The sequence below is a fragment of the Pogoniulus pusillus genome, chromosome 20 (assembly GCF_015220805.1).
Source record: "Pogoniulus pusillus isolate bPogPus1 chromosome 20, bPogPus1.pri, whole genome shotgun sequence".
In the NCBI taxonomy this organism is placed as follows: Eukaryota; Metazoa; Chordata; class Aves; order Piciformes; family Lybiidae; genus Pogoniulus; species Pogoniulus pusillus.
The window spans coordinates 231657-255850 of NC_087283.1; the positions used below are offsets into that span (position 1 = coordinate 231657).

General features: G+C 44.6%; 1 protein-coding gene and 1 long non-coding RNA gene across 3 annotated transcripts; both read left to right on the forward strand.

Moving 5' to 3' along the window:
- Nucleotides 1-1048: 1048 nt before the first annotated feature.
- Nucleotides 1049-4324, forward strand: LOC135184273 (uncharacterized). Its single transcript, XR_010305948.1, has 2 exons — nt 1049-2246; nt 3461-4324. It is a non-coding gene; the product is annotated as an uncharacterized LOC135184273 (long non-coding RNA).
- A 1814-nt stretch (nt 4325-6138) lies between these two features.
- Nucleotides 6139-22872, forward strand: GPATCH1 (G-patch domain containing 1). Of its 2 annotated transcripts, XR_010305947.1 has the most exons (21): nt 6139-6239; nt 8423-8557; nt 8821-8906; nt 9331-9491; nt 9794-9891; nt 10047-10105; nt 10436-10681; nt 11371-11518; nt 12250-12329; nt 13438-13642; nt 14271-14558; nt 14926-15107; nt 15396-15523; nt 15767-15900; nt 16244-16398; nt 17312-17516; nt 18478-18588; nt 19046-19170; nt 19573-19718; nt 20810-21108; nt 21281-22872. XR_010305947.1 is itself a non-coding variant. In XM_064159859.1 (20 exons), the coding sequence occupies exons 1-20, from the start codon at nt 6161-6163 to the stop codon at nt 20829-20831; spliced, it is 2793 nt and encodes a 930-aa protein (XP_064015929.1). In that variant the 5' UTR covers nt 6139-6160; the 3' UTR covers nt 20832-21277. The 2 variants fall into 2 exon arrangements, 1 of the variants encoding a protein (XP_064015929.1); XM_064159859.1 differs by lacking the exon at nt 21281-22872 and having other exon boundaries at nt 20810-21277.
- The last annotated feature ends 1322 nt before the right edge of the window (nt 22873-24194 follow it).

A 24194-nucleotide genomic window follows, 5' to 3' on the forward strand; every position in this document is an offset into this window, starting at 1 on the left:
ACGCCGCTATCCTCCTCTTGCCCCGGGGGTGGCCCCGGCGAGGTCTTGGCGGTGACTTTCGTGCCGCTCTCCGTGGCAGCCCCGCGGCCGGGCAGCTTCTGGCGGGCCGTGTGGGGGTGTGGGTGGGTGCCCCTGTTACCCGAGGAGAGGCGGTGGGTGTGAGTGGCAGGAGCGGAGCCCGGCGCCCCGCTGCGCGGCGGCCGCTTACCGCGCTCCTGCATGGCCCTCCGGCTGTGCTCTGCGCCCCGCACTCCGCTGGAGCGTGGCGGCGGCTGGCTGGCTGGCAGCCCCAGAGGGGCCGCTCGCCTCTTGCCGCTTTCCAGCGGCCTCCTCCTGGCGACGGCCCCATAGGCTGCCCTCCCGGGGCGGGCTCCGCTGGCATTATGGGGCTGCCGCCAGCTTCCCCCGGGCCCGGGGCCCGCCTCGGGGAAATGAAGTTACTGCAGGTGGCTGTCCCGCAGCGCAGGCATCTTCCTACTGGTGGTGGTCCCCAAACCGGGGAGTGCCCCGGGCAGCGGGGAGCATGCACGGGGGCCTGCTGCCGGAGCCCGTACTGAGACATCGGACCCTAACGCTTGTTTTTTGGGGTGCATGTGGGCTTGTGCGCATTGCCTCTGCCCCGGCCCGCGGCCTCACACGGCACGGGGCAGGAGCCCAGAAGAGATCCCAGAGCCCTGGGAGTTGGGGGGGCTCCGGCTCTGGCCCCTGGTTAGGGGACAGCAGCGTGTGGGTAAGAGGCAGGGCTGGACATGGCAAAACCTGCAGCGTTCGAACTGAAAACGCCTTCGAAATTCTCGCCGTTACCGGTGTCACAAACGCTGCCATCGGGCGGTGGTGTCCGGAAACTGCCGACACTGTCTCCTCTTGCCGGCCAGACTGCGGTACGTGGGCATCTCGTGGTTAAAGCTGCGATGTAGCACGATACTTACACTGCTACTTGCCAAGCTTGGGCTTTCTCCTTCTCCCTTATCTCTCTTTTCATCCTTAGAAGTACAGTTGTCACAAAAAAAATCTGCAGAGACAATGTTTCTTTATGAAAGGAGAAAGCCCTTTGGAATGACATACTCAGCTGAACCTGGAGCCAGTGCCGCTGTCTCCAGAGGGCTACGTGGAGCAACCCGGGAAAGCTCTGCCCCTGCTGCCTGTTTGTAAGGAAGAAGGCTGGAGTCAGCAGCTCAGAAGTAGGGATCCAAAGATCTGCTGGTATCTCCTAAAGTCAGATGAGGTTTCTTCTCGATTTTGTTCACTCTTGCTCCTGAGCCTTTTCGTTTTTTAAATAGTTATAACGACACTGGATGAATGAATCCAGTTAGATCTTAAGTAGGAATTTCTACCATGCCAGCCTTTGTTTGTTGCCGGTGGATTCTCTGAACCAAAGTCAGCAGTGTTACACACAGCTTATTTCTAGAGAAAATTCAGGAGAGGCCAAGGCAGCTCTTAACCGACTTCCTTAGGTCCCGGGTACATTGCTCAACACTCGCAACTGCCAGATGAGACTGTGCCTCCCCCTCACCTGCATAAAGGGAGCTTGTTAAGGACTGCATTAGGACTGAAGGCAAGTTCCTAAGTCACTGTCACCTTTGGCTGCACATGGTGAGTGTTCTGTTCTCTTCTGCAAAAGGCACATATGGACTATATGGACTCGTTAGCAAGGACTGAGCTGGGGAATGACTGGGTAGGAGTGCTCCCTGACCCTGGAATGTAAATTACAGCTTAGAACATTCCAAACCATAATTTGTCCTCCAAAAAAACATGTCCCTGCTCTTCCCACCAGTTGGTTAAACATCTTGTTTCCAGTAGCTTTCTGATTGCTATAAGAATTCCTAAATAATGGTGGATTTGTACCATAGACTTTCTCAGTTTCTCACAATTAGGTTTGGTTTGCTGCATTGCAAAGACTGAGGAATAACAGGCTGGGAATCTGAAATGCATCCACTTGGAAAAAGGGCTTTAGAGATGCAGATGTGTGGTTGATTATTTATTGTTAATATGAGAAGAGAGTCCACTGAGTGATCTGGTGCACTGGACATGGCATTATCTCTGGAAAAGCATCAGATGCTTTAGAATTCGCATCCTAGAATGGCACAACATGACCGCGTTGTGCCTGAAGCACTAAAACTGAAAGCAATGAATCTCATCTCTGCATCCAATCTCTCTTTGTTTACAGGACTCTGCTATCTGTCTTCGTGCATTTCACAGATAAGCTAGCCAGATGGTCTGAGCAGTGATCACCATCAAAAGAACAGGTACAGAATGGCAGAGCTTGTTTTGTCTCATAGTACTAAAGGTAAGAAGAACAAGAACATGCTTGAACATGTCCAGAGAAGGGCAGCAAGGCTGGTGAGGGGCCTGGAGCACAGCCCTATGAGGAGAGGCTGGGGCAGCTGAGGGTGTGCAGCCTGGAGAGGAGGAGACTCAGGGCAGAGCTCATTGCTGTCTGCAGCTATCTGAAGGGAGATTGTAGCCAGGTGGGGTTGGGTTCTGCTCCCAGGCACCCAGCAACAGAACAAGGGGACACAGCCTCAGGCTGTGCCAGGGCAGGTTCAGGTTGGACATTGGGAAGAAGTTCTTCACAGAAAGAGTGATTGGCATTGGAATGGGCTGCCCAGGGAGGTGGTGGAGTCACCGTCCCAGGAAGTATTTAAGAGGAGGCTGCATGAGGCACTTAGTGCCAGGGGCTAGTTAATCAGAAGGGTTCAGTGACAGGCTGGACTCGATGATCCTGGAGGTCTTTTCCAACCTGCTTTATTCTGTGATTCTGTGAAGAATTTGAACGGCTTTGCCACAGACACAGGATGTAATAAATGTGTACACGTGCACATCCTGTGCCACGTTTCTGTTCTGTTAGTGCCACTCTGCCCACTCATTCAATCCTGTCCTTTGCCTCCTTCCCTGTCCTGAAAACATACATGACTGTGGAATTCTGAGTTTCGTCTTCTCTGTGGCCACAAGGGAATGGTCTCGGTTTGGGAAATGTGTCTTCTGCTGGCATGTGTGTTACTAAGCTGTTACACAGTGAAGAGAGGAATCTGCTTTGACTTAGTAAGGTCAGGTGCTGAATCTTTTCTTAAGAGTGATTTTACAGCCCCCAAAGTTACAGGATGGTCACAGGCGCCTCAAAGACAGTTTTTGTCACACAGAGACATGGGAGCTTACCAGCAAAAACATATTAGAGTGATACTGGATGAAGAGAGAAGGATGCATCAACTCTAGGTAGATTCTTGAATTCTGAACCTGACAAAAGTTGACAAAGTTGGTGGCTTTGAACATTAAATCTCTGAGCAGAAAGACAGAAAGGCTTTGTCAGTAACCCTGAGAGCCTGTAGCTGTACCATCCATGAATGCAAAGGTAGCCAGTTAGTTGAGTTGGTGTCATCCTTGATTTCTGAAGATTGCAGTTCTTAATGAACTGAATGGATTTTTCCTCACTCTCAACTCTTTCCAAATATGCATTTTTTAGGGGAAAAAAAGAGTCTGAGAATGGCAAAACCAGGGCAAAACCTTCTTAGCAACAGTGGTGTGAATCTTTGAGACAAGATACAGGAGATTGCCAAGTTAGAAGTTGAAGAATAAAGAATGGGAAGGCATCTTCATAAAGAAAAGGAGTTCTGCCTTTTATGACAGATGAGTTGAGAAGTGACCAGACAGGAGCTGCAAGCAAGTCCCAGTATGTAGTCTCCTTATCAAGATATTTACTGAGTCACAACAAAATAGTGTACACAAGCAGTGTAAAGTCTTTGGATGGCCATGATAGGATTGGCTACAGGCAGCATAGCGTGGGGCACCTGTTAATCGCAGCTTTATCTTCACTGCCAACTGCCCTTATCTGCTGGTATGCTGTGGCTATTCCGCTGTGAGATCATCCTGGAAACAAGACACTGCAGTTTCAGTGGCAACTGAGAATGTAAGGTCAAACATGAGCAAAGCCATCACTGCTTTCCCCAGCTAATACCTTGCCCTTGGCTGAGATTCACAGAGTGTGTACTTAAGGACAGTATTCCTTATCTCTTTTGTTTGTTGATTGTTCTTGAAATGAATATTAGCACTTGAGAGAAGCTAAAACAATACCTCAGAGGCTGTAGTACCTCACCAAGCTGTTCCATCAGCCGATATGGTGGCCAAGTGTTGGTAGGAAGAACATCTGGGGGAATATTCCCATTGAAAGCAAGACAAGGCAGAGGTGAAGTCCAAGCTGTTTGTCTCTGTGCTGTGGTTTGAATTAATACTGTCATTTTTATACTTCATGTACATGCATTTTCCTTTTTGCTTTAACATGTTTTTAATACCCTTGTAAATGAATTACAATTGTTTCCTGCTTTTGTCATTTATGATTATTTTATTCTGAAGTTCCAGTGGCTCACATAACTTAAAGCTAATCAATGAGAAGTTATCTGTTCTAGCAGGTTAATAGGTTTTACAGACCATGGCAGAAGATGTAGGAAGACACATCTCGGGTCAACCTTCTTGATGCACTCATTCAAAGAGAGGTGTTGAAAAGGCGTTGGAAAAGTAAGGCCCACAGTCCATCTGTGACTGAAGGGCTCAGTTTCAGTTTTATGTGTACTTGAACTTGATTTTTCACCATCCAAATGATGGTAACATATAATTTAGACGTAAGTTATCCAGATCTGCTAATATTTTCATTTCATTGCAATTATCCAAACCCACTGGAACTACCGCCTTGTTTACCAGCTACAAATAGCACTTGACACCTGGGTTAACCATTGTGAAATGGAAATGGAGAAGGAAGTACCCCTAGGTTGCGAAGTAATTCTAATCTGGTAAAAGCCTTAAAGGGAAAACCACTTTGATCTTTGATTACCTCAACTCTTTGAACACAGCAGACAAAATTCTGTTACCATTGTGCAAAAAAGATTTTATTTATGCTTGTGTGTTAAATCAAAGTCTCATAGGGTTGCCTATTGAAGAACAATTATTTCCTAAGCAAAGGAACAGCAACTGTACTAACAATTCATTTTGCCACTCCATGTTCTAGCTAACTGCTTACTAATTAGTAATGATGAGAAAGAATAATGCACATAGATATATCTGTGGCTTCTATTATATTGTTTTAAAGTGAATTAGGGACCTCAATTAAACAGTACTTCCTATTTGCATGAAACTATATAAATGTTCCCTATGGAAACCTGAAACCATGCACAACTCAGGGAGTTTCACTCTGAAAGAACCGGTTCTGTGTGTACAAACAAACAAGTATTGGATTCCAGAGCAGACATCCTAGCTGCTGACAGCAGGAATTGTGATTGATTTTCAGGCATTTAAAGGAACTGATGCCACTTGCTTACACAACTTGTAGATTGATGTGATCTATCTCCACGCCAAATTAAGTGGGTTTTGTTGGGGTTTGCAGTGCTTTGGGCCTGGTTTGTTTACATTTAAATGTAGAGAATCAGAATACTAAAGCAAAATGTCATGCATGAGAAAATCAAATGAACCAAAATCAGCAGTTTCTTGTGGCTAACACTGTGGAAAGTGACAAAACTGAAACCCAGACTCTGCACACATGGGTCTTACTACTGGTGAACATTCATGGGTGCTTGTGTGGTCTGTCTAAAACACTCGGTAAAGGTTTCGCTCATGACAGGACTCCCCAGGGAGGTGCAGAGATACCTGGCAGCGCAGAGAGGGATGAAGGTCTTCAGCAAAGGTCTGAATGCAACAACTTCTGCCCCCATTGCTCTGCATGCTCTGGTTGAACAGCGAGTAAAGCAGCGCAGTTCACCCCATTTACCACGGGCCTGCTAAAGCCTGGAAGGGAGTTAAGTCCACACCTCCTCTGCCCAGACGGCTTCAGGATGGAGTCTGCTTTGCACCTTTAGATAAACCCTGTTTCACAGATGTTTTGCTGCCCTTGTCGTTAGTCCTGCGGTGCTTAGCGGGTGGGCCTGATGTGGCACACTGCTGTCCGGGGTGGGTGGTCGGGTGGCCATTGATTATTAAATGCGTGCCGTGCTCCGCCGCCTTCCACTGTTAAAAGACACCGACCAAGACTGCCGGCGGCTGCTCTGGACTAGCACACGACGCGGTCCCCGCGTTGCCGCGCCGTGTCCGGGCCGCCGGGTCCTCCTCTGCAGCAGGGGGCGCGCCGCCTCCCTGCCGTGACGGGGTTTGTCCGGCGTGAGGCGCCGTAGCGGCAAAGATGGCGGCAGCGGAGTCGGGTGACAGCGAGGAGGAGGATCTGGTGAGCTATGGGTCCGCGCTGCAGCCCCTGCAGGAAGGTAAGGGACCCCTGGAGAGCGCACCTGAACCTTCTCAGCACTCCCGACGGGTGTTGCGGTGGGTATGGGCTGCGAGGGAGCGCGGCGTGAGGCGCCGGGGCGTCCCGGAGGACCCGGTCGGTGCGGTCTGGGGTTGATGTCTGCCTCCTGACGGCCTTCACCAGGCAAGCTGTGGCGGATGAGCCTAGCACAGACCTTCTGCTGTCGCCGTGGAGAGTAGGGCTTGCCTTGGCAGCCGGCCGTGCCGGCCTGCGAGAGCGCTGCCGGCGCGGGCCCTGGGCCGGAGGCCACGGAGTACAGTGGTGTGGGGACGGAGGGCAGGTTCCCGCGGGCGGCGCTCAGCCTGGTGTGGGCCTGGGGTACAACAGCCTTCGTGTCCGCCGGCACTCCTCTCCTTAAAGCTGGGGCCTGTCTTTATATTCTTCCCCCAAGCCTTAAAATAAAGAAGGAAGTTAAAATGCAACTCAGGCGTGTGCAGCTACAGCAGTGTGAGAGGCCTCCACTTCATATTCGTGAGACAGACTCCACATCACCAAGGGCTCTTGAACAGTTGTGGATCCTGAGTCAGTGCTAATTGATTCATAAAAATACGTTTAAAAGGTGCAGATGTTTATGTGGAAGATTATAGGGTTTGTGTTTTGTTCAGTTTTGGGCACTTGTGATGTGGTGTCATTTTTCAAGGCAGTCGCTGAAGCCCCATCAGGTATCTTGCACAGTTGGCAACTGAAGGTGCAGTTTCACAGGCAAGAAAATGTTCTTGGAACTTGTTAGAGTTTAGGATGCCTATTTGAGCAACTGATGCTTTTATTTCATCAGTGTGCATCAATAGTGTGTGCAGGTATTTAGGGTGGAGTTAATGCTGCCTGACCAACCTGCTCTCCTTTTCCAACCAGGCGACCCACTGTGGGTGTGGGGCAGGCCGTAGATGTAGTCTGCCTGGACTTCAGCACAGCCTTTGACACTGTCTGCCACAGCAGACTCCTGGCCAAGCTGGCAGCCCATGGCTTGGACAGGGGCACTCTGTGCTGGGTTAGAAACTGGCTGGAGGCCTGCACCCAGAGAGTGGTGGTGAAGGAAGCCACATCCAGTTGGCAGCTGTCACTAGTGCTGTGCCCCAGGGATCAGTGGTGGGCCCCGTTCTGTTCACTGTCTTCACTGATGATCTGGGCCAGGGGATTGAGTCCAGCATCAGTGAGTTTGCAGAGAACACCAAGTTGGGAGCAAGTGTTGATAGGTTGGAGGGTAGGAAGACTGTCAGGCTTGATGGGTGGGCAGACTCCAAGGGCATGAGATTTAACAAGTCTGTGTGCCAGGTTCTATGCTTTGGCCACAGCAGCCCCATGCAGTGTTACAGGCTGGGAACGGAGTGGCTGAGAGCAGCCAGGCAAAAAGGGACCTGGGATACTGGTAGATAGTAGCTGTACATGAGCCAGCAGTGTGTCCAGGTGGTCAACAAGGCCAATGGCATCCTGGCCTGTGTCAGAATAGTGTTGCCAGCAGGAGCAGGGAAGTCATTCTGCACCTATACTCAGCACTGGTCAGGCCACACCTTGAGTGCTGTGTCCAGTTCTGGGCTCCTCAATTCAAGAGAGATGTTGAGGTACTGGAAGGTGTTTGGAGAAGGGCAGCAAGGCTGGGGAGGGGCCTGGAGCACAGCGCTGTGAGAAGAGGTGGAGAGAGCTGGGGGTGTGCAGCCTGCAGAAGAGGGGGCTGGGGGGGACCTTATTGCTCTCTTCAACTACTTGAAAGGAAGTTATGGCCAGGTGAGGTTGGTCTCTTCCCTCGGGCAACCAGTGACAAAACAAGGGGGACAGTCTTCAGCTGCACCAGGGGAGGTTTAGGCTGCATGTTAGGAAGGAAGTTCTTTGCAGGAGAAGTGATTGGCATTGGAATGGGCTGCCCGGGGAGGCAGTGGAGTCACCATCACTAGAAGCATTTAAGAAGAGCCTGGATGCGGTGGTTGGTGCCACGGTTTAGTTGATTAGATAATGGTGGGTGGTAGGTTGGTCTTGATGATCTCAAAGGTCTTTTCTGGTTGATTCTGTGATTCTGTGCTTTCTGCTTCTGGGTGGGTGCTATTTGATGGAGTTGTTAACTGCAAGGAAGAGATGGTGTCTGGAGCAAGGGGAAAGTCCATTCTTTAAGCAGCATTGTGACCTAGTTTCTGATTTCTCCAACTGCAGGTGAACGCATTAAAAAGCCAGTTCCTCTCCAAGAGCAGACTGTTAAGGACGCAAAAGGACGATACCAGCGTTTCCATGGAGCGTTTACTGGTGGCTTCTCTGCCGGTTACTTTAACACTGTTGGCACAAAGGAAGGTTAGATATTTTTCCGCCTTCTGGGAAGGATTAGTTGATTACTGTAATCCAAAGGTAGTAAAACCAGCTGCTGGTAAACTTTTTTTCCCCTCCTATTCATTACACTGTAAATAGTTGAAATGGTATTGTTGAAGTTCTTCCCCTGAGTGTCTGGACTGCAGTTTTATAGATGTAAGGTAAAAATACTTGAAGTGGTTTTGGTTTTTAGAAACTAATATATTGGAGTTTACAGCACTTCACTTAGATATTTATCTTCTTTAAAGGATGGACTCCTTCAGCTTTTGTGTCATCACGGCAGAAGAGAGCGGACAGAACTGTTCTTGGACCAGAAGACTTCATGGATGAAGAGGTAAATTTAGAAAGGAATGCGATTGTTTTGGAAGTACTTGCAGGGTTTTCAGACAATTAAATCTTCTAAAGAACTTGAACAGTGCATATGCAAGTAAGTAACTTTAAAAGTACTTCTTCTGTGGAGTGTTAGAGTGTAACAGGATGTTCCATAGATTCACTTAGGAAACTTCTGTAGTTACAGTGTTAAAAAACCCTTCAGAACTCAATCCTGTTGCTTCCTCTGTCAGAAAATACAAATGCTTCTGAAGCTATTTGAAGTATGACCCTTCAAGTTGTTGAAAAAAAGCAACCACATAAATGGCTTAACAGATTTAGCCAATATGGGGGACGTATTCCAATTTCTTTCCTTTACCACCACCATAAATAACCCTTGAGGGAAACATGGTTTTAATGCAAATTGTTCCTTTTTGTCTGTTTTCCAGGATCTTAGTGAGTTTGGGATAGCACCGAAAGATATTACAACCACAGATGATTTTGCCTCCAAAACTAAAGACAGAGTGAAAGAGAAAGCTAGGCAGATCGCAGGGGTAGTTGCTAGCATTCCGGGAACCACAGCATTTGATGATTTAATAGGACCATCAAAGTAAGTACGTTTCAGTAAAATCACACCAAACAATTCCTTTAATTTATGAGTGTTGCATTGGTTAGGCAAGTCCTTGAAAGAGACTGGAAGATCTACAGTGTTACACTTTTAAGTGCTCCTCATCTGGATCTTTGTTTCCTTTGTTCAGACATTCACAGACTACGATGTGGAATATATGCAAATGTTAATACATTCAGACTGGACTTTGGAATATAAAAGTGTAATTTGGAATGGTGTATGGGTATATTGTTTCTCACCATTAAAGATGCAATCCCAGGTAATGTTTTTCCTTTCACTCTTAGAATAACAGTTGGTGTTGAACTGTTACGAAAGATGGGCTGGAAGGAAGGACAGGGAATTGGACCTCGAATCAAAAGAAAGCCACGCAGGCAGAAACCTGGTAAGGGCAGCGAAGTTCCTGACCTCGTGAGCAGAGAGCGAGCATCTGTAAACTGATCAGAAAGCTCTTTTAAAAGCCTCCTTTTCTTTGGCCTGTTGCTTTTAGTCTTGAATGAAGAGCTGTAGTTTAATCTGATGCTGTTGTGTCTCCTGCAGATCCTGCAGTGAAAGTGTACGGCTGTGCGTTGCCACCTGGACCCTCTGAGGGTTCTGAGGTATGGAACTGGCAAAAGTTGGTGGTTGACTTGGGTCAGAATGTGAGCTAACACCTTTAGAAACCTTTGATGTCTTTGAGCAGGATTTTAATTTGCATCTTTGACTTTTGCTAAATGTATTCACACATATTTTTTATGCTTACTGCGGGGAAAGGTTCTAAAGTGACTGGATATGTTCTTTTGCTGCCTGGGCAAGGTGCAGTACTTGCCCATTTTGATGTATGATTTAGGCAATGCAAACTTGTGTGGGCCTGTGGCAACTTCATATTGTAAAAGCTCAACAGAAAAAACTTTGGGTCAGATTTGCTGCTGTCTTTTGTTCTGTACAAGGATGAAGAAGATGAGTACCAGCCAGAGAATGTGACATTTGCACCAAAAGATGTAATGCCTGTAGATCTGACTCCAAAAGAGAATGTCCATGGGCTTGGCTATAAGGGTTTGGACCCTTCACAAGCTTTGTTTGGTGCATCTGGAAGAGAACACCTCAATCTTTTCGCCGGTAGTTCTGAAGACACAAGCAATTTGCTTGGTGATCTGAGCCACAGTAGAGGAAGGAAGCTGGGCATAACGGGTCAGGTAAGGACATTTTTAAGTGCACTTAGTTGTCAGCACACTAAAATCTCAATCATTTTTTACTTCCATGGAAGGCATCTACTCATTGTAGGGTTATTACAAGAAATCTGAAGTGTGGTTTGAGAAAAGGGGAATTTTTTTCATGGTTTTACTTTGAGAATTTATCCACATCTTCACAGACCTAAATGCCTTCACTTGTAGATCCTGTTTAAAATACCTGTAAGTGTTGGGTGGAGAAAATGTCTGTATTCTTTGATTCGAGAAAACTGATAATCAGTGAGTTTACATCTTTTAATTTCACTTGTTGAATCTGTCAGCTAGAGAAGTGGTGTTTGTAGTTTCCTCAATGCTGTAATATGGAGAAACATTGTCAGTTTATTTTTGTGGGGATTATCTTTGTTTCAATGCCAACTTAATTTTTTTTCCTTCTGAGAGCTTAGTCTGCTCTAGTCAGATTTCAAATGTTGTAGGGTTAGGCTCTGCCCTCATCCTGCACAACCCAAACTGTCTGTCCCTTCCTGACACAGCTTTTGTGTTCAGTGAGCTTTGTTCACTGGATTATTTTCAGTAGCTGGTAACACTTTTGGGGGTACATTTTCTCCCACTCTGTATCATACCACAAATACATAGATGTGCTTGCAGACATATTCTGATGTGTAAGTTACAATTTTTTGATTTTAAATATGTTTTAGGCATTTGGTGTAGGAGCTTTAGAGGAGGAAGATGATGATATATATGCAACCGAAGCACTGTCAAAATACGACACAGTTCTGAAGGATGAGGAACCTGGAGACGGCTTGTATGGCTGGACAGCACCTAAGCAGTACAAGTCCAAAAAAAGTAAGAACTGGAGTTCTGTTGGAAGAGCTTCTGTAAGTTGTGTTTGGGGGGAAAAAAGGCCCAAATGTAGCTTCTGTTACCCAAGAATTTGATTTTCAGTGGGCTGGTATTTTCTGGCCCAGATACCTGACATTTCATTTAATCTTCCTTCTGTATTGATGTGCCCAAATCTGGAACTAACTTCCAAAGTCCTCTACTCCTCACGATGTGGGTTAAACCCGTTAGACCCAAATTACCCTTTTTTTTTTTTAAAGGCCAATAAGTGCTGCTTTGAGATACAGCCTTCAGCTCCTCTGAAGGGAGCAAATGATGGTGAACTATGCCTGCCAAGTACGATCCAGGCCTTGCAGAGACATGTTTTACTTGTAAAACTGTTTGCAACTTTTGTCTTGATATCTCTCTTTTTAGTGCAGCTTTTAAGTCCATGAAATAGTGCAATGATTTCTAGAGTGCCTGTTGATGTTAGCTGTACACAATTAACAGCTCTCTTGGTGTCCGCTGTGTGCAGCAGGAGAACTGCTGCTTTGCTCTTAGCCTTGTTCATCTTACAGCAATCCCTGCTGGGAGGGTTTGTAGCTGCATAATCCAGAACCTGTAACTAAATGAAAGGCAGTAAAGAAAGAAATGCAGGTATGCTTCATAACATAGACTGCAAAAAGGACAATACCAAGAGGCAGTGTCATTTGCCAAACATATTTTAAACATTGACCAATTCCTTGGTGATTTTGTAGGGTCTGAAAGAGAAGTTAAATACATAGGCAAGATCTTGGATGGTTTTTCCTTGGCATCGAAATCATCAAGTCCAAGCAAGGTATGCAGAGACTGATATATTTGTGTTAAGAATGCCATCAGCCAATTGCCGTGTGAGCTGTATGGGCTCTGCTGTTGCTCACTGGGTTTTATGTTCTTGGAAAGAAAAGTTCTGGTCAGCAGTAAAGATTGCTGAATGAGAAAAATTATAGCCTTGGAGGCTCTTCAGTAGGAAGCTAAAATTTGTCATGCTACTGCATGGGTTTAAAATTTGCTTAGGTACTGGCTTTGAGCAAATGCTTTCCACGCTGTCCAGTGTTATTTGACATAAACAATTACTTCCATTTAAATGGGAAGTTAAAAAATAAGCAGCTTTTTCTCCCAAATCTTTTAGATGTAGCATTCTGTTTTCTGTGAAAGTCAGGCCTTGTGCTTCATCCACTTCACTCTTGGTGACAAATGGATAGCCCTGTTACCAGGTTTGCATTGTTCATACCACATATACTTGCATAAATGGGAATGGCAAACAGACTTGCAGGACGTGGGCCTGCTTCCAGTGAAGAACATGGAAGAGCATTTGTCTGGTGTGTAAAAGCTCAGTGTGTGAAAAGCATATGATTAACCTTTGAAATGACAGTTTAAGTGACCAGAGTGAGGGAAAAGGACTTTGAAAGCCATTAAGATATAGTAAGCACAGAAGTACTTGATAGTTTAATTGGTTAAATCATCTGACCTCTGTTTAAACCTCCTCTTCTTTATTAAGGAATACCAAGAACGTTTTCTCAGCTGAACGCAATGCACCCTGAGACTCTTGTTAACCTTGCTGGGGCATGATGTGCATGTTTGCTTGAGTTTTGTAATCGTGACATTGGCATTGAATCCTGGGATGCTTTGAGCTGATAGGGGCCTGTAGAGGTCATTCAAGTCTGGCCTCTCTGCAGTCAATTGGGGGCGGTTGCAGTGACAGTGTAAGGGTTTGTTCCCAAAACTTGTGTTGCAGTGCCTCTTACTGATGGGGTCTGAAAGAATCAGTAACTTGTAATACCTGTTTCTACTCTTAAGCCATAAGTTATATTGAGGGAGCTTTTCCTGGAGTACATTTGTAACCATTAAATACAAAGTTGTGTCTCTCTCTTAGTGGTTTCTTGTTTTGTCATCTCCTTGCCAAGACTTACCCGCCACCGGACCTGCCACGGAATTACAGACCAGTCCATTACTTTCGACCTGTGGTAGCAGCTGGGAGTCAAAGCCACCATTTACAGAGGGCATTAGAGGAGTCAACTGGAAGGCTGGAAAGTGATGTGACACAACGAAGTAGGCATACTTTGAATGCCTCCCAGAGGAGGGAACAACTGGGAGAGACTAGTCTCAAAGGTATTGGTAGATCTGACTTTACCTTTGCTTGGTCTCCTGCTCATTTATACAACAGTGAAAGTTCAGTCTAGCCATGAGCACTGTTTTCTGATACAAAAGGACAGCATCTGGTCAGATTAGCCAGAATACCTGGTCAGTGTTCAGTTTCAACAGATGGGTTGTTGGTGTATCTGTCTTTTCATTTGCTTCATTCTTGTAAAGATGAAGTGTGTGGGCTTATGTTTTGATGTGGGTTGGGTTTTCTCTTTTTCTGGTGCTCTTATGAATTTGGAATGTACTAGGCTGTGAGCTCTGTGGTTTGTTTTTTGTTTGTGTTTTTGTAAAACGAGGTTTTACTGAAATACAAATCAATTAAAAAGGTAATTTCTAAATGTTGTCCCAGGTTCTATCTACAACAAAAAAAGCTGACTGAAATTTGCAAAGTAATATGTTTGCGGTAGACGGCATAAAAGATGCAAGAGTGGCCAGTTCCTTACCTGCTGTCTCTGCTGTTAAACTCTCTCTTGATGGCCAGGAGCATTTTCTCTGAGCGCACGTGTCTAGCAGTGGGCTTCCTCCACTAAAGGGGCACAAAGAATTGTAATAATTTTTCATTTCGACTTGTCTCTTACTGCTTTCTTGGCTTTAGGTCCAGCTCCTTCTGTTTTGGAATATCTCTCTGAGAAGGACAGGGAAAGACTCAAAGAAGTGAAGCAAGCTTCTGAACAACAAATGAAAGCCAAAGTGTTGCCTCAGCAGGCACAAACCAGCAGGTTCCAGCCAGCATCCCCAGAGAATGCTGCTCACAAGTGGCAAATGTTGATGGGAGACCAGCTAGCAAATGCTGGTTCCAGTGACTTCAAACCATTTGCAAGAAATCCAGAGAAACAAAAAAGATATGAAAGCTTTGTGAAAAGTCTTCAACAAGGAGAAAAAGGTAACTGAAGAGATTGATCCTGACAGTTCATTTTTCTCTGAAAAAATGTTTTGAGTTTTTTTATATGTTTGGTTTTTTATCTTGTTTTAAATACTTGCTAAATACATGAAGCATTTTGAACATGGGGAATGAGTAAGGAGCAGGCATTGCAAGTAAAATTGTTTTAAATCTCTGTCTTGCCTGTGGGAAATGCTGCTGTTCTTGATGTCTTGAAATTTCTACCTCTGCTTACTGAGACTAGTGCTGTGCTTGGCACCAGTGCTGGAGCAAGCACCTCAGCAAGTATCCTCTGTTACCTTCTGTTGGGAAAGCATCAGGCCTAGGTAAGGTGTGATCTCTGCCAAGCATTTCCCTCCTTATCTTACAGCAGAGAAATTGGACCATTATTCAGACCCAAGTATGACAGAATGGGAGCGAGGAAGAGAACAAGAGGAGTTCTTCCGTGCAGCAATGCTCTACAAATCCTCAAATTCGACACTGTCATCCAGGTTTACTCGAGCCAAATACGAGGATGATGTTGACAAAGTTGAAGTTCCTCGGGACGAAGAGGTGTGTGCTGCTTGTGGGCCTCTTGTACGTGGGAGTTGCAGCTGCTGCCTTAACCTGGACCTTCACAATTAATTTCCTCGAAAGCTTTTTTTGTAGACAGGGTGTCAGTGTTCTGTTGCCCCTCTGTTTAGCAACCTTTTGAAGATGCTCACTGAATACAAAGCAGTGATTTGTTAAACTACTCCTAAGCATTTATGTTTCTGTCTTGCTCTTAAGTCTTACAGCAGCAGTACTCAGTTAACTAAGTTTTTACTTATTTAGAAGCTATAAATGTTTAATTTTTTTCAGAATGATATTGATGATAAGGAAACTGCTGTGAAGATGAAGATGTTTGGCAAACTCACAAGAGACACTTTTGAATGGCATCCTGAAAAGCTGTTGTGCAGAAGATTTAATGTTCCTGATCCATATCCCGAGTAAGATGACTGATACTTTTTGAAAATTCTGAATTGTTCACTTGCTTGTGGAAAGTCTGGCTTGATGTTCTCTCCTGTCTTATAATAGACACAACACAGAACTGCCTGATGCTTTCATTTGACCCATGGCAACATGGCATGCATTTTAAGGACTAATGTGGGTGTTTCAGCTGCTTGTAGGTAATTTGAGGCCTTTTCTGTGCTCAAAACAATAATCAACAGACATTTTTTATTTCCTTCTAGTTCTTCCATTGCTGGCTTACCAAAAGTGAAACGGGACAAATATTCTGTGTTTAATTTCTTGACTCTGCCTGAGCCCTCCACGTCTGTAACTCAGGCAGTGAATGAAAAAAGCCAGCAGAGCAACAGCCTCAACAGTAAGTTTGTTGTTCCTTTGTTCACTTAGCTGTAAGTAAGGTAATTGTATTAAAAAAGCCTATCTTTGTCAGGGAGAACTTCCTCGTCTGGTTAATTTTTGTAATGTAAAAAAAAAAAACCCAAACACATAGAAATAAAAAAATAATTCAGTGACATAGAAACAGAAGTCAGTGATAGTATGCTACTTTCTTCCTAGAAGACAATGATGACTCAGATATTCAATAAAAAGATTTTTAAAATGTCAAACTGTACTGAAGAAGCAGAGTAAGTTAAAGTCAGATAGGCCACGAAATGCAGTGTAATTTGACATGCAACTCATTTGAGTGTTTGGGGTGTTTTTAGAACCAAAGAAACCTTCAAGATGGGATATGTCAGATAAAGAGAAGGAAAAACAAGACTCTATCAGTGAATTCATTAGTCTTGCTAGATCAAAAGCGGATGCTCAGCAGCAGCCACCGGTGGCAGCAACAGAAGAACATGGAACTGGGCCAAGTGAGGTGAGTTTACACTGGTATTTGACTTGGAAGAGGAACAGGGGTAAACCCTCACACTCGACCTGAAGTGAGGGTGGGTAGTGGATAAACTGAATGCAGAGCAGTCCGTAGAGGAAGAAGCCAAGATATGAGATTATGCTTTGAAATTATAACTCTCTTTCACTCTTTTTGCTGGTCAGCAGCAATGAGACAAGGAGCAACGGCTAGAAACTGAAACATAGGAGGTTTCACCTCAACAAGAGGAGAAACTTCTTTACAGTGACAGTGACCAAGCCCTGGAACAGGCTGCCCAGAGAGGTTATGGAGTCTCCTGCTCTGGAGACTTTCAAAACCTGCCTGGCTGCATTCCTGTGAGAACTACCCTAGGGGATCCTGCCTCGTAGGACTCAATGATCTCTGGAGGTCCATTCTAACTTCGAAAGCTCTGTGACTCTGTGAAATCTCAGGTGTGAAAGCAATGACATCAGTACAAGGACAATAAGTGTGACTGCTTGAAGAAACAACTTCAGAGGAGGAAAACCGTAGCTCAGCAGTCTGAGGGTTAAAATCAGTTCCCCACACTCACTTTGCTGCAGGCACAGAATGTATATTTTTCTGCTCTGAGTGGAGGAGGATGCATACCTTGAAGAGAAAGATCATTTTTTTCTTTCTACTTAAGTTATATTTGAGTCAGTGAATTAGAATTTAAAGTAGGGATTTGCTTTCACACATTGCACTGCCCTCTCCATTGACTTAGTTGGGCAGTGTTGCAGAGTTTGACTGTTCTGCACTAGAAGTGGCTAAGGTTGTCTTTCACAGCTCTTGCTGTACTGGAGTGTTCTGTAAACACAGGTCAGGATGTTTGAAGCTATTAACAATCAGACAGGGATCAGTAGTTTCTGCAGTGTTCAAATACAGTTAGTTACCTGTTTTGCAGGTAACTAATGAAGATAAGAATCAGGAAGAAGAAAGCAGGCCATCCATGGACTTATTTAAGGCCATCTTTGTGAGTTCCTCAGATGAAAAATCATCTTCCTCTGAAGAAGAGAGTGATGAAGAACAGCCACCAACTGCTTCAGTAACAGATTCAGAACCCACCAAGCAGGCTGCTACACCAGACATTTCTTCCTCCAGTGCAAAAGGTAGTGCTTAATAAGTGTTGTTTTAAATACCTTGTTAATGTGTATGAATCAAATACTCCAGGAGTTCTAGGACCATCCTATGCTTTTGTGCTTATGGTGGAGCTGGCCATGTCAGAAAGTGTCGGGAGCACAACACCGAGGAAGGCCTTGCATGGGGCAGTGTTACTGATGATGCCATGCATCTTTCCTGGGCATTAGAAGCAAACTGAAGCATGATTGTTAAACAGTGAGGGAAACCAGAACATCTAACATTAGAGGGCACTTCACTGAGAAATAATGGAAAGTATTTTTAATCTATGATAAGTTATAAGATGGGTTGATAAACCATGAGTTTTGTGGTGGGTGTTTGACAAATTCAGAAATAACTAACTTGTATTTCTTTGACAGTGACATTCACTCTCCAGGTACTGACATTCTAGTGAAATGTAATGGGGACTCTCCTGCAAAAGAGGGAGAAGACCTATCGTTTACTCCTTAATCAAATTTAATTAGCAAGCTGTAAGAAGTTGCCCTCTTTTCAGAATGTCATTAAATGAAGCAAATGTACAACCCACTTTGTGCCCTTACTGGCACAGCTAGTCCTGTTAGCATCTGACTTGCAGCATTCATTAACTTCATACATCAAATGGGGTCTTTTGCTCTGTAAGTAATGGAAAAGCAGTGCTGTGTTGCTCAGGGAAAGCAGGCACACACTGGCACTAATGTAAGCAGTAATCGTGCAGTGTGAAAGGTCGGTTCTGAATAAGGCCAAAAGCCGCAGCAGCCCAGTATGCTGACCTCTGCCAGCGTCTCAGTACCCAGCCAGACAAGGCAGCCCACACAAACAGGGTGCAGAGCCATTGGCTTTCTTAAAGTATTTTAGAAAGTCTTCTTTAAGATTCTTCAGCACTTCTGAGAGCAAATGCTCCCTTATTGTCCTTTCAGATAAAGAACTGGTTTGCTTTGGTTTGTTTGTTGGCAGAGAATGTGGCTGCAACGACCGATCCTGGCGTTTCTTTGTTGCCTACTTCAAAACAGGAACCGGATGCAGCAGAAGAATTTGGACCAAAGTTGCCTCCAGCTTTTTCTTCTGGTAGGTTCCATGGAATTCTGGTGTGTAAATTCTGCACAATGATATTGTACAGACATTTTCTAAAAAAACAATCTGTGAGTAGGGACTTTTTGTCTTAAATGCCCGTCTTGTGTCAAACTGGCATCAGCAAATGCTTTGCTCCCGTGCTGTGAGCCTCCAAAAGGAACCTCTTTGCTTGTTTACCAATTTTGGTGTAGCTGTATGCAGGCAAGGATGAAAAAAATGTAGTATAAACATAGGGCCAACTTTGTCATTTCTTTTAGTAAGAGATTGCACAGGCATTTCACTGGAGTTGGAAGGTTGCAGTTAGCAGTCTTAGGCATTTTATTTCCATTTGCAAGCATAGAGGCATGGTTTTGTCTTTTAGAAACTGTTCTGTGAGAGGGAAAGCACTGTAGAATAAGAGTTACTCTTCTTGTCATGTTTTTTGTTTCTGTTTTGATTTTTTGTGGTTTAGGCCCTTCTTGGCAACAAGAACCAGTGGTGCCAACAAGTTTTCCTGGGCCTAGTAAGAGAGAAAAACATAGGAAGAACAGAGAGAAACACAAGACTAAAAAAGAACACAAACACAAAAAGGAAAAGGTAATTAATGTATTGCTTTTTATGATCTGCCAGTTTTTATTATTTTTACTAGGTTGTAGAAAATAGACTGAAACTAAAACTGTCTCAGTTGAGTTTCTCCGTGTCTTGAAACCTGAACTTTGGAAGTAAGGAGCTGCTTTTTCCATTTTTGCCATGTGACTACAGGTACAATATTGTGGGTAGTTCAGAGGGGATAAAGCGCTCGGGATGAAATGGGTGATTTTGCGGTGCACTTACTTCCGACTGAGTAGTGGAAAAGAGTCATTGTTAAGTGTTCTGTTTCAGCCAAGCTTGAAGTCTACACTGAAATCAACTTTTTGCTGTCGTTGCCTGCCAGAGAAAAACAAGCCTTTCCCAAGGAACTAAGGAATTATCTCTCTTTTTCTTTTTTTCTTTCAACAGAAAAAGAAACATAAGAAACAGAAAAACAAAGGAAAACAAAAGAATAAAAAATCTGAAAAAGACAGCAGCTCAGACTCTACAGAGAGCAGTGACAGTCTTAGTGACATAGATACCACAGGCCTGTCACCCAAAGAACTTCTGAGGAGGTAAGAGAATGTTGAAGCACTAGGAGATTTTTCAGTGAATAACCAAACCTTCAGTTCAGGAGCTGTCATTCTAGTGAACCTGTTTGCAGCAAATGTGGTCAGACAGTCTCTTTATGAATATAAAATACTGCTCAGTTTCAATTAACCTGGGGAATGATGACAACATTCAGGTGTTTAGAAGCCACCAAGTACAGAGCCCTGCTAGTTAAAGGAGGTTAAAGATGACTGATATTTTGGAAGGTATTTTGAATAGAAGTTAGCTATTAACCAAATGGAGGTGGTGATTGATTTTTCTGATACTTTTTTCTACTTGTCCTTATTTGGAAACATTGGAAACAATATTTCTGCACCAGGAAGGTTTGACTCTGCTTTGGTTTGTTCATAATTAGCAAAAGATCCAATCCAGGTAGATGTATTGTGTAGCTTAAGGTAATTCTGTGCTTGAGTAGGGAGCAGTGAAGCAAAATGCTGCAGTCATGCTCGTATCTGCTAAATTGAGACTCTGCTGGTACACTCTTGCAAACCAGAGGCTTGAACATAGTGCCAGCAGGAAAAAATCTATTCCCTGTTTCATTTTGCTCACACACCTTAAAGTAAAGTACAAACAAAAGTAGCTGTCTCTAGTTCAGGTTAAGTGCATCCCATATGGAACAGTCGCTGCCCTGGCTTCTGTTTAGCATGTCTTATTAGCTGAAGTATTGTTGAAACACCATAACCAGCTGGCAGACCGCTTGGGACCTGGGCATTCAGTGGAATGCAGATGTACTACTGGAAGGGCTGGCAGAAAAGCCTCTGCCTTCCATTCCTCTGGAATTGAACTTCCCTCGTGGATCAGTGTGGTGTTATTAAAAAAAACAAATGGGGTTTCTTTTGATTTTTAAAGAGATTAAAGAAGTTTTTACGTGTTTAGCACAAAACTCCTTTGTCCAGGCAGTTGTGGAGGTCTGTGTCTGTACGTCCGTGGGACAGAGTATCCAGCATAGCTCAGACCTCTCACACTCAGTTTTAAGAAATTGCTCAAGTAATTAAATGCTCTTAATGTAGCACATTATTGTTCAGTCTGACCCCTTTCTTTTATTCCTCTCTTTTAGGTTAAAACAACTTCAGTATTGAAGAGGTAGCTTGCATTCTTCAGTGCTGTGTGGCCTGATCTCAAATGTTTGGTCTCCTCCATGATGGTAGATCAACCGTGTATACTTTGCAGCACTGTAGATACTGGATTCATATTGAATTGGTCTGAAAGTAAATGTGCATATGTTTATTTTGTGATGCTGCACATGTTCAAAATGTATGGATGATGGAATGCTGAAAAGGCCCCTTTCTGGGCAGCATAATCAGAAGTACCGCAGGCTCTGTGTTAATTAACTTGGAACAGGATGTTTCAATAAATGTAAGTATTGCAAATAAGTTTTGTAGCATGAGTTGTTGCCCAGTACCTCTAAAATGCTCTCATCCCGAATTAAATTAGGGCATTAAAAGTGAAGGCAGTGCAAGATTTGTATTGGGTGCATGCAGGTGTTTTTGGTGAGTCTAATACAGAAATTCTCATTGCTCTTTCACAGTGTCTGCCTGTACTTGGAGTTTTCACATCTCCAAATTGGATGCAGCATTTACTGTAGCCGATCTGAACCAGTAGGCTGCCCTTTGGACACAAGTTACTCAGGCCAGTGTACCAAAAGATTACTGCTGTAATCTGCCTAGTGTGGTTACTGTGGGAAAGGTTTACAGCACTCTCTTGTTTCTTGCAGTACATTTAAAAGCAATCCTCATCTTGTGGAGCTATTTTAATAGAAACTCTGAAATAATGCTGAACTGCTTTTGAGTGGTCAGGCTGTTAACCACCCACACAACTCTTGCCCAGTGCACAAGTGCAGGCCCCTTGGCCTTGCTCCGCCTTTTAGTGAACCCAGCCCTCAGAAGAATCTGGATTCTTCCCTTTCTCATCAGATCCTTGTGCTGGGTCAGCCCAGAGTGGTGTCATTGATGTGCTGGAGGCATTCCAGAGCTGCACCCTGCTGCGGTGCAGTCTGAAGCAGTCCATGGTAAATGGTGGGCCCCAAGCCTACTGTGAGGCTGCCACTGCTGCTGAGGTGGCACACGGGGTAAAACAGCAGCAGGGAGCAGCAGTGGTGGGGAGCCCTTGGCCCAGGGACCAGAGGGTGGCTGGGGACAGCCATGAATCAATGGCCCAGGGAGACCATGAAGGGAGGGAAGCTGGGCCTAGGCAGGCCTCAAGGGCTTGCACCCAAAGGCAGATAGGGGCTGCTGGAGAGTTGTCGGTCACCTTGGCGGTGGTAACCACCTGTGGCAGCTGGCTCTTAGCTCTGGTCACACAAAGGCCTGCTGGAAAGTCATGGGTGCAAACTGCCAAGTGACTAAAAAGCCCACTGAAAGCCCTTGCAAAAGGGCTGTGATGGAAACTCTCATGGTCTTGGCTAAAACATGTGGCACTGGAGTTTGATGTGCTGCTGCCCTTTGGGCCAGGACCAAGAGACGAGTGTTTGAAAGTTCTTGGGTGCCTTGAGATTTAAAGATAAATACTACGTTTCATGAGAGGCAGAAGAATTGGAAACCAAACCCCAACAAGCTGTCGTTCACCCAAGAAAAGTAAAAATCCCCCTCTATCAATGCTTCTTTCTCAAGTGGATTTGGTGTATCTGCTCTGCACTGGTACCAAGGAGAGGAAGTAAACTCTTCCTAAGCAAAGGGGCCTTAACAGAGCCTCCTCCTCTTCCTGCTTCCACACTCCCCCCTGTGGACCAAGCCGTCGAAAATAAGGCAAAACATTCCTAGATTGTGCTCTGTTCCTTTGCTGCTCCGATTTAAAATTCAGAGAGGACACAGTGATACTGTGAGCTGCTGCCATTTTTGCTTTGCAGACACAAATACTTTCAAGCTCTTACAACAGAACAGTGAAGCTCTGGATATGTTATGGATGTATCAACGACAAGTTAAAAACATTGTCTTAAAGCTGCAATCAAACAAGGCATGTTATACAGGCATGGAGGCTGCCTGAGTCATCAAGGGCTCTTCTGAAGATGAACCATAAACCTCCTGTTTCATACTTTGAACACAGCTTTGACATTAAAGGGTGACTCCTGTCAGCATGTGTAGTGTGCACTGAATCAGAGCTCTGGTTGTTAATACTGAAAAACTGCCAGTCGATGCACAAAGCTTGCATTTGTGTCCTGGCCATTCTTTCTCCTAGCTTGTTCGTGTGTGTTACTGTCTGTCAGAGATCACACAGTTACCAGGATGGCCATGGGGCTTTCAAACTTGTCACTTGCGTTTTCCTTTTCTTTCAGCCTTGATTCGCACCCTTTATTTTCTTGATCCTCCAAGTTTTGTGCAGTTAAAATTCCAGCTACCTTGGGCATATCTGAACTGGAGAATTGTACAGATAGTGGGTGCTCCAAATCTCAATTTAGTCCAAAAGATATCTCAGAGTCAAGAGTTGTGAGCTCTTGAATTTTATGCAAGCAAACAAGAATGTAGCTGTGCTAAGTAGATGGCAGGCATTGAGATCTGGCATATGTTAAATAGTCCTGACAACTCAAGAGCTGGTAATTAGTTACAGGAATGCTGCAAACACATCAGATAGTTCTGTAGAGGATCTGAAGTGTTGGCTTCTTGCCAGTGCAGGACTAGGCTTCTACTGTCATCCAAATCTTTTTTCAGACATCCTGAAAAGACCCAAGAACCCCAAAAGTGTAAACAAGTGCAGGCAATTTTCAGGTTAGCACCTTTATGTTATCCAGGAGCTGCGGATGGCAAGATCCAATAATGCAGGAAGCCTCAAATGACAGAAGGGCTGGCAAGCCTTGAGAGTGTGAGCATTCACTGGACAGCTGGGCTTTGGCTTGTGGAGAAGGGCTTACGAGGACCTGGGTGTGGGTGCCGATGGGGCCCTCCTCAGGAAGTCTCTGGTGAAAACAGCTGCAATGGGGAAAGATGAACAGAAGTCTGTGTGTGAGAGATGAACTCTTGTTTCACTGAGCCTTGGAAAGAAGGATTAGTCAGAGACGTCCTTTCCAAGCCCTAGCGTTCTGTGGTTGGAAGATGACTAAATTAAGGCTATCATTAATGATCTCTGAGCTTTGTATTCCCTTGTTATTTACAGTTTAGCAAAGCACTTCCTAATCAAACTCATTTGGATTTAGTGAAGGATGTTGAGAAAGGTTTTCCTGTTCAAGTCTTTGAAGAACACACTGCCCCAATTTATGAGTGCATCTTGACTCCTGATGACAGAAGGTGAACATTTTCTGTCTTAATTAATTTAAAGAAACAAGTGAACTGATTTTTTTTGTGATCTCAAGGTTCAGTTTCAGTGCATACACAAACACTTATTACAAAGTTTAGAACAATTAAATTAGATTTTCAGTCTTTCCTATGTTTTCCTCACTTATACTACATCAAAGTCAAACTTCTTTTGCTAACTTCTGTGATAAATCATTCTGCCAGAGTTTTGTCATCTCC